The sequence below is a fragment of the Anser cygnoides genome, chromosome 8 (genome assembly GCF_040182565.1).
Source record: "Anser cygnoides isolate HZ-2024a breed goose chromosome 8, Taihu_goose_T2T_genome, whole genome shotgun sequence".
NCBI classification, from domain to species: Eukaryota; Metazoa; Chordata; class Aves; order Anseriformes; family Anatidae; genus Anser; species Anser cygnoides.
Genome location: NC_089880.1, coordinates 23,789,543 through 23,799,586, shown reverse-complemented (window position 1 = coordinate 23,799,586; position 10,044 = coordinate 23,789,543). Strand labels below are relative to the sequence as shown.

Sequence of the window (10,044 nt, the reverse complement as noted above, 5' to 3'; positions counted from 1 at the left end):
TGACAGGAAATACAAAATTGTGAAGAGGAAAGAATAAAGGAGAAGGAAAAACTGCTGGGTTTGATTTATTTTTGGAGCCCTTGCCAATCAAAAATCCCATTGGAAATCAGCAATCTTAATGAAATAGAAAATGCCTGATTTATATTAATGTCACATATGAAAACTTAAACCTTAGTTTCCAATGATGTAACGGGGAGTAAAGGGAAAAGGTAAGGAAGAGTGAAATGTTTTGTCATCAAAAAGTAGTGATTATCCAGACATACAGTAATGAAGTTTCTTCATAAAAAGGTGTGTAAGAAGGAAGAGGTTATGCAGGACATTTTGACCTAGAAACATAGTCTTCACTTGAGCAAAGCAATGAAAACCAAATATGTGCCCTGTATATTTAAATGATATGTAATTGTTTTCATTAAAACTACTGTGCACCAGCTGTTTAAGCATAAATGCCCCAGGGCCTGGGAACATCTCAGTTGTTGACTTTTGAGTTGTCTTTTTGCATATGTTATATTGAAATGTCCTCACGTGGTCAGGACTTCACTCTTACTATGTCCCTGACGGCAATGTGTGTATACAGTAAGTTCAGTATGTTCGGGATTCAGCTGGCTTTCTGCATGTGCAGAGATCAGCTCTACAGAACATACACGATGATGTCCCAATGTGCTGGCTTTAGAGGGCATTCAGGGATTTTCTCTGCTGCAGAACTGACTTTTATCTTCTTGGGGGGCATGCCCAGGGCAGCCACCACCCAAGCCCAGCTCCCAGTACTGTTCTGGCTAGATTCATCTTACTCCTGGATACACTTATATAAAAAACTCAAATTCTGCCCCAACAAAATAGATGGAAACTCAGATGTGGTTGTGTCCTGAAATAGGACCAATGCCTTTATTTTTACAGTTCTCGGCACACCAAGGTCCAATTACTAACCAAGATGTCTGGGAGATACTGTGATCAAAAAGATAGATGTAAAATCTGTTGCAGTTACTGATTTGGAAATCTTTGGGTAGCTTCAGTGCTCCAACATGGCAGGGCCAGCCATCTCTGCTTTGCTAATGCATAGACTACTTATTATGGCCATAGCCGTATGGATGGGCGCAAAGTGGCTCCTGATGCTCTGTGCTAATCAGGTATGGGCTGATCCTGTCTAGCAGCTATTTTAACAGAGCACAACATCAGGGCTAATCCAGAGCAGAGCGTGGAGAAACAAAGTGTCCTCCCAGCACCTGTTTGGGTAGACATGCCCTTTCCTTCTTGAAAAACTACTATTTTTTTTTTTTTTTCTAAATAGCATCATGTACCTAAATACCGAAACAGGCCACAGAAACCTATCTGCTCACTGAACAAGGAGCAGCCCTGACAATTTCTCTCTCCCAAACATCCAGAAACTGATGTTTGGAAAGATTAGTTCAGAAACTAATCAAAAAATAATGAGGCCATGGACATATGAATGGAAATGCAATGCTAAAGGCACAAACCCGGAACAAACTGCATTGCAGTAGCTAAGCAAAATGGGTATGTTATGCATCTGAAAGTGTGAGAAATGAGCATAGCAAGCACTGAAACCATGAGAAAGTCATTACTGCGTTGTCCACTGGTTAATATGCTAGAGTTGCAGGGAGACTACATTCTTGTAGAGGTATTAATTAGGACAGCCTGACCTTTCAGGGGTTAACCTGTTCACAGGTACATGGCCTGAGCTGATACCAAGTTATATACACATCTCAATTTATAGACCCCAATTGTCCTCAAAATATTGATATTAAGAAAGTGACAAACTTCTTTCTTGAAAAGATTAAGCATGCTGTAACAACAGAAATAGCAGTAGATATATTATTTGAATTAAGGTGAGCTCTTTTTTTTTTTATTGAGCACACATATTAATGTTACATTGCTTTTATTATTTGAGGGAGTAACTTCATCTGGTACTGAAACCAGTCATCTCTTGGGTGATTCACTACACAGGTATAGTCACCCAGCAACACTGCACATTGTTGTAGATTGTAAACAATTAAAGTTTGCTAATCCTTTGTGGTTTTCTCCTCATTACAATTTATAATCAAGTTTTAACCGGTATAAGAAACACAACTGTAAAATGGAAGACAGACAAGGAGTAAAAATCAGTTGGTAAACAAGTTTATCACTTTTGACTAAAGTGAGCAGTTTTGTCATTGACCCTTTTGTCATGGGCCCTTTATAGCCTTTAGCATTCATTATTTAATAAAACTTTTATGTGTACACTCAGGTTTTGGTCCTCAATCAAAAAGTAAAAGGACTGTTTCAGCTCTCTTGGATGCAAACACGATGCACGTGGGAATTCACTCAGGCTAAACATCCCTCAGAGAGGCTTCACAGAACTCTCTGAAATGAGTGAGTGTGTTGACCAAGAGTTTCCATCCTAACCCCGAAGCTTCGAGGTTACAGTTAATGGAGTTTTCAGCTTTTTTCATGACTTGTATGACTTGGATCGGTCTTGCCATTAACAGGGAAGTATCACTGGAAGCCCCGAGAATTAGAACCAGGTTGAGGAGGCGGTTGATAATACAGGGGAAGAAGATAGAAGATTTGACCCCGCACCTATACAATACTGCGAACGCATTTTGCTTTGTTGAAAAGGTCAGATTTTATTGATGTTGAAGTCAATGGCAAACTCCCATTCACCTAAACGGCATGCCAGCCACGTCTCACTTTTCCTCAACACCCAGTGCATTCTCTGCTTCTCTTATGTCTCCTAACAATTACGACTTGCTTCTACTGAGGTATTAAAAAGCCACTTCTTGCAGCGAGCCACCTGAATCACCTTCTGAATATCCCCACACCGAGCATTCCCCCGGCACCTCCCAGGACGCTATCCAACCACCTCCATTTATTCATATATATATATATTTTTCTGCTTTCAGCAGCCGGGGGCCGTGTCCCCGCTCAGATAAGGCTATCAAGCGGGGGGAGCCGGCCAGCATTGTGCCGAGTCATGCTGCCCTTGCAAGCCTCCCGCTCGGCCCCGGCGGCCCGTGAGGGGCGGGCGGAGGCCGTGAGGGGAGGCCGGGCGGAGGGCGGGAAGGAGGCCGGGAGGGCCTCGCCCGTCTCCTCGCGAGATCGGGGCCGCTATAAAGCGGCGGGGCGGCGGGGGCTGCCGCATTCGCGGCTTCCTGCTGGGGTCGGGCCTGGTTCGGGGTCTCGTCGAGCTGAGGAGGTCTTTTGGTGAGTGCTGGGGGAGCTGCGTGGGGCTGCGCTTGCAGCGACTGGGGTGGTCGTGATTTTTTTTTTTTCGGAGGGAGTTTTTTTTCCTTTTTTTTTCCTTTTTTTTTTTTAATTTGGTTTTGTTCTCCCCTCCCCCTCTGCGCAGATGGGGTCGCTTTCTTCATCTCTTCCCTTTTTTCTTCTCCCTTTTCCCTCCCCCTCCTTCTAACGGAGGGATGGCAAGGACCTCCCCCGCCCCCCTCACCGCCGGTGCTGGGCTCGGCCGCTGCCTCCCGTCCCCGCTCCGCAGTCGCTCCGGAGTCACTCCGGAGCCCGCCCTACGCGAAGCGGCGTCGGGCGGTGTGCGAGCAGCCGGCTGCGGCGTGCTGCAGCCCGGCGGGTCGGTCTCCTCTGACCGCAGCTCGGAGGCTTTAACCGCAGTGCTGGGGGTAGCGGGGAGGAAGGCTGGGGTGTTGTGCAACGGCCTTAGGTGTCCTAAAGGTATGAATTCTTCGCTAGAGCGCAGGCCTGGCTTGGTGTAACTGCAATTTAAAGATAATTGAGGCTGCGCCGTAGCTGTGAGCAACTGGAAGGTGCTCTGAGTCCATTAAACTGCGCTGCATTTGCAGCGCCTGCTCGCCTTTCCTCTCGAGGGAAAGGAACTGCCGTGCTGAGGCTGTGGTCTGTGCCTCTGCGGGTTAGGAAACGCTGCGGCTAAAATCCAGGCAGAAGGTGGGAATGCGTGCTGCTCTCGCCAAGAAGAGCAGGCGGCGGCAGGTTGCAGTGGAAAGCAGTTGGATTGCAGTGCAATGCAACTAAACCTCCTAATCTGATGTTAAAGACCTTCGAGTTACCTAAAAAGGGGACAATAACCCCCTGCTTTAGAAAGGAGAAGTGCCAGAGAGCAGTCTGACAGTGTTTATTTGACACTGAATCCCCAGTAATACACTCCAGGGACTGTCGGTGGAACAAATATAGAAGGATTGGCATCGTACTGAGTAAAAGGATGACCTTGAGCTTGAGTACTGTAAAATAATGTAATTCAGTGACGAACTGTGGGGTCATGCACTCCGGATAAAACACAGGTATTGTTCAGAAGACAAAATTCATTAGTTGGCAGTATCTCAGAGAAATATTGTGCAATGGTTGTCCCCTTGTCCCCTCTCACAGAACTGCAGTTTCAGGATTGTATCTGTATTCATGGCTACGTGAAGAGTTCAGAGGGTTTATTAATGTCATCCTACTAGGCTGTTTCAGTACAATCTTATGAATGCCTGGCAGTTTTGGCCACCATCATTCATAAGATTACTTCCTAGCCTGCTGAATTTGAAGACAAATCCCTTGGATGAACACAGGGATGAAGAAGAGCTTGCTTGTGGCACAAGGCAGTTAGAAACACTGAGTAAGGTGGTGCTTTTCAAACCAAACTGAGGTAGCAGGTTATTGTTTCTGTATTCTCAGGGTGTGTAGGAGGAGCCTTCAAATGTAAAACTTATAATGAAAAGGTTCTAAACTGATAAGTTTAAATTTGACTGAAAGGTAAATACTTCTTACAGCTTCTGGACTAGTTCTCCAGAAAGTATGTGGCAAGGAGGAAGGAGCCAAGAAGTAAGGTGTTTCTGACCTGTTCTGGAATGGACTTTGTGCCTTGCAGGCAGAATTTATAAAGATCTTTGAATCTTACCTTTCTTTAGCGATATGAGACTCGTACTAACCTTACAGAGGTTTGTATCTCCAAGTCAGCTAGTGCCTGTACAGTATATAGAATGTCTTCAGTGAGATCACGTCAAAAAGACTGAGCCAAAGAAACAAGGTTCACAAGCTGTCTGAAAAATTATGCTCTGAAAGTGAAAGTAACTGGAATTCAAGAAGTGATGCACAAATTCTGCATTCCCAGACAGAGCAAAAATACTCTCCAGGACATGTTGCAAATGACTTGGTGTTAGGCCAGGCAGCCAGAAGTTAAGCTCTGTTGTCCTTGTGTACCCTCTTACTCTTTTTTAGTAGACTGAAGTATTCAGGGGGAACAACCTGGCCTTACTGGTTTAAGACATGGTGAAATTTTACTTGCTAACATAAAATGTGATTACCAAGTATACCATGAGTCTTCTGTTCACAAATGAAACAAGGTGGCTTTGTTTGCAAGGCTAAAGTGTAATTATGTAGAGAACTTCTCCATTGTTATCTTGGGAGATGAACAAAACCCTGCTTGAATAACCAAGAAAAGGTTTGAGGTCTTAAATTCTCTTGTAAACTTAAAAAAGGGTTTCCTCATCAAAAGGTAGGAAGAGATTCTCTAACTTACCTAATTAGTGGAACTAGAAGTCTTACTGACTACTGCTAAAACTCGAGAAGGCTAGCTCTTTTCTGTAATAAGCTGTTACTAGTCAAAGATAACAATTACTTTTCATTAGGAGACTAATGAGCTGTAGATCTCAGTGTTAGGCATCTGCTTAGTACCTTGGTTTGGATACCTGACTACCCAGGTAACAAACTTGAAACTAATCTTACTCTTAAGCCTTGTGTTGCAAGACCAAATGGTGATGAACTGTTCCTATTGATGCTTGATGTAAATGGGTGAGGTCTTTTGAATAGTTATTTCTGGGTGCAAACATACTGTTACCTAAGCTGTACTGTTTACTCTTTTCTAGAGGAAATCAAGATGTCTTCAGGAAAGGCTTTCATTGGAAAACCAGCCCCTGACTTCACTGCCACAGCTGTGATGCCAGATGGGCAATTCAAAGACATCAAACTCTCTGACTATAAAGGTAAGTTTGTGCTTCTCTAATTACACAAATGCAATCTGGCCATATGTGGGAGTCAGAGGGCATCTAAGTAGAAGTCTTTAGTTTGGTTTCAAAGTAATAGTGACCACCTGATGGTAGACTCTACTAGACAACTTGTATTTTTGTCAGTTGATGGCTGGAGTATGCTTGGGAAGCTGTTGGCAGTATGGCTGAATGTTCTGGCTATGATAATTGTTGGTTATCAGCCTAAAATTCCTCTGAAGTATAATCTGGGGTCAGGCTTATTTGTTCTCTCAGTTTGAGACTGATGTAACATCTCCAATGTGCTACACGGAACAGCAAAATCTTGCCATGTAGTGTTTTTTTCCTGTCAGTGGAAAGTAGACTTTCCTATAGGCAGTGAAGTTCCTTTCTCTAGAGTATTAGCAAAATGTTCTCTTCTGTTGATACTTGAATGTTTGATACTGAATATTACAACTACTATAAAACCTAAGGTAAAAGACTTTAACTGGTGACACTGCTCTTCTAGGAAAATACGTTGTGTTCTTCTTCTACCCTCTGGACTTCACTTTTGTCTGTCCAACTGAAATTATTGCGTACAGTGACAGAGCTGATGAATTCAAGAAAATCAACTGTGAAATAATTGGAGCTTCTGTTGACTCTCACTTCTGTCACCTTGCATGGTAAGAATCAGCCTTTTATTTTAATCAAATAGAATGTTCTGCCTGTCCTTACAGGAACTGAATCCTGAGTATTCAAACTATCTTTACTGAAGAACTAAAGGTGCTTAGGAAGTACTGGTAGTGTCAGGTACTTCTGAACAGAATGGAGAATATTGGTCAGTTCCTTTGTTCCTTCATGGTAGACTAAGTGCAATGCTACACTTAAGATCAGCTTCTGTTGTACTTCATGCTTTGAACTGTCCATTTTTCTTAAATATTTAACTTCTGCTTTTTAGGATCAACACTCCCAAGAAACAAGGTGGTTTGGGAACTATGAAAATTCCATTGGTTTCTGACACAAAACGTGTCATTGCCAAAGACTATGGAGTGCTTAAAGAGGATGAAGGTATTGCGTACAGGTAATATGCAGTAAGGTGAACTCCTTGTTAAGGTTGTATGTTGCAGTACAGATTAACACAGAACATGTGTGTACTTGAACACTTAAAACAAACTGAAGTTCTTAGCTATTCTACATGTAAACTGCTTTAAGCTATCAAACACTCCTACCAGAGGAGATGTTACTTGGTCTCCTTAGTGTTTAGACTTCTTATGGTTTTGGTAAGCTAGATAAAGGCCTGCTGCTTCCCTTTGATAACTGTATTACTTGGAGTGTTACATATCTACATGAAGCAGGAGTCTCATGCAGGTGAGCTTATATAAACATGGCTAATGCAAGTCCTACCTTGTCATGAAAGTGATTACAGGTAATTGGTGATTAAAGTACAGTAGAATTAAAAAGCAAGCCTTATCTTTCAGTCAACTGTTCAGTTAAAGTTGCTGAGGGAGCTGAACTTCTGTTAACTCTTAGTTCGACTTCAGCAGTGGCCAGTTAGTCTGCAGTATTTTTAAGAACTGCATATATTTTTCTCTGAATACAGCAATGTCTCTTAGTTCCCTTTTTCTTTGTTTCTCTTCCATTTCGTCTTTCCACTACTGTCTTCTTTAAATCAAAACAAATGCAGGAAAGCAAGTTACCTCCTGTCTCCTAGCTACTGTTGAATGTAAGGATTTCAACTGTTAATGCATCAGTACTGAGTATACACAAGGTTTTCCCTTTTGGGGAAAGGAAGAGATCAGTAATACTACGTTACACAACTTATTGGTGTGATAGAATATTCAGCTTGGTTTTGCAACTCACTTCAGACAAATCTTTCAGAACCTGTTTAACCCAGGTCTGTCTTTGTAGGGGTCTGTTCATAATTGATGAGAAGGGGATCTTGAGACAGATAACAATCAACGATCTTCCTGTTGGCCGTTCTGTTGATGAAACCCTCAGGCTTGTGCAGGCTTTCCAATTTACAGACAAACATGGAGAAGGTAAGGGTTCTTGCATCTAATCCTAAATAGCTCTCAAGAAAAGAGTATTAACTAAACAGGTTTAATAAGTTTACTGAAAGGTACTAAGTACATGTATAGATTTGTTCACAGTAAGTGATTGATTGTGCCTCTTGTAGTGAAGCTGGTTCTGTAAAGCTATTTGTCACTGCATAATCCTACTCCAATTCATGGTCCATTGAGTATTTGTCAAATGTTGAAGGGGAAGGGTGGAGGTTGCTACTTCTCTGGAGTAGTCAGAAGCTGGCAGAAGCTTTTCCTGCAGAACTAGGGCTGCTGTCTCATCTAAACCAGGCTAGACCAGAAGTGTATAATGGCACTCAGAAGCTGAGATGTCACAGCTTTAATGGCCAGGTGTGCGTAAAGCAAGCATCAAGCCTTCCTTAGCTGCGTAAAAGGAAGACTCCAAAGAATGCTGCTTGAGTGTCACTGCAGTTTTGAGGCTGTGCTACCTCTGCATTGTGGTTGTCTCCTGATGCCCACAGAGTGGGATTAGAGACAGTTTAACTCTTCTTCCCCTTCCTCCATTAAACTGGAGGATGGGAGCAGGATTGATTGATTAAGGTGGGGGAGAAGTAGGCTTGATTGGCTCCAGGGAAGTACATTGTAGTAGTTGTAAAGATGCCTCCTGACCCAGACTGCTGGAGTTGATGTTCCCTTGCTGTGAAACTTCCATGAAAGATGGGAAGGTGTGCATGTGTAGAGGGCCCACTGTTGCATGGACAGACGTTGGGTTCCTTGGGTGCTTCTACCTAGTAAGCAAATGAAAAGGATTAAAAATAACTGATGTGATGAAACTGATTGATGTACGTTGCGAAATTGTTACAGGTTTTGAGTTGTTAGTATGCTTTGTATGAAACACTAACTACTTCTGTGGAATAAGACTTGCATGTTCTTATCATTTCAGTGTGCCCAGCTGGCTGGAAGCCTGGCAGTGACACAATCAAGCCTGATGTTCAGAAAAGCAAAGAATATTTCTCCAAGCAGAAGTAAACTTTCAGTCTGAGTGGAAACTAGTATGCCTTACAGAAAGAGCAAGTATCAGTTACTGAACTTTGACTAAATCATTGCGTTTGAGTCAAGGGATCATGCTATAGGTATAAACAGTAACTTTTTTACTTGAAGGAAAGTGTGTTCTGTTGATAGTACCTTCATAGAAAATCCTAATGATCAATATCTGTACATCATGCCCTATTGACTTTAGTGACAATGCATTGTATGTGGTTAGCCATGTGTTGCATATAGAGCAGTGGTATTCTTTTGTAACTATTAAACTTGTGGAAAAAGCATGCTGTGTATTGGTCTTGTGTAGTCAACGAGCTGAAAGTGCTTCCATTTTGCTGGTCAGTAGTGGTCAGATTCATTCACTAGAATATAAAATCTGTGTTGATCCCTGTAGAGGGGACAATGGGAACAATAACATGAGCTGTGGTGTAATCCTCTGGTTCAGTAACACAACTTTTAAATAGCAGCAAAGATTGCTAGTTAAAAGCTCGGTCTGCTGAGCTGCCTGTAGATGACTCAATTCCCAGAGTCCTTAGACAGCTCCATTAGATTGGAGGTACTAACACTTTAGATTGGAGGTACTAACAGTTCTTATGTTGCAGTAGTGAAGTTCTTGTTAGAGGAGTCTTGAATATAGGTAGAGGAACATGGCTGGATCAGATTCTGTCAGACTTTAGCAGTAATGCAGTGTCCAGATCATGAAACACAAATATGACTGAAGGCTAGGTGTGTTTTCATATGTAGTGTAAACTTGTTTCTGCATCTCTTTTAGTCAAAACTGATTGCATATGCAAACCTTCTAGGAACCTTAACATCCAATTTGGAAACTCTAGAGAAGACTGGGCCTTCTGGAAAGCAAAATTCCTTGGATACACAAGATTCATTCCTAACCTCTCCCATTATGTGGAGTGGGAGTCTTGGGAGGATTGAGAATATGCCAGTTGATCATAAGACTTAAAGCTAATGGATAAGATCAAAAGGGTGGCACTATAAACCATGGTACTCTGATTTGCTCAGCCTTGCCTTTCATCTTTGTACTACAATTTATTATGTGCAAACTG

At 42.4% G+C, this 10,044-nt stretch overlaps 1 protein-coding gene across 1 annotated transcript; it reads left to right on the top strand.

Moving 5' to 3' along the window:
* The first annotated feature begins 3,040 nt into the window (after positions 1 to 3,040).
* On the top strand, positions 3,041 to 9,267 carry PRDX1 (peroxiredoxin 1). The gene is made up of 6 exons (XM_048058910.2): positions 3,041 to 3,195; positions 5,826 to 5,942; positions 6,451 to 6,604; positions 6,880 to 7,002; positions 7,830 to 7,960; positions 8,886 to 9,267. Exons 2-6 carry the CDS (start codon positions 5,837 to 5,839, stop codon positions 8,969 to 8,971), a joined length of 600 nt encoding a protein of 199 aa, XP_047914867.1. The 5' UTR covers positions 3,041 to 3,195; positions 5,826 to 5,836; the 3' UTR covers positions 8,972 to 9,267.
* Positions 9,268 to 10,044: the final 777 nt, after the last annotated feature.

Bases quoted from the DNA above. Each gene is read 5' to 3' on its own strand.
- PRDX1 (XM_048058910.2), top strand. From the start codon at position 5,837: ATGTCTTCAGGAAAGGCTTTCATTGGAAAACCAGCCCCTGACTTCACT. The intron at 5,943-6,450 runs GTAAGTTTGTGC...CTGCTCTTCTAG, and splicing joins CAAACTCTCTGACTATAAAG to GAAAATACGTTGTGTTCTTC. The intron at 6,605-6,879 runs GTAAGAATCAGC...TCTGCTTTTTAG, and splicing joins CACTTCTGTCACCTTGCATG to GATCAACACTCCCAAGAAAC.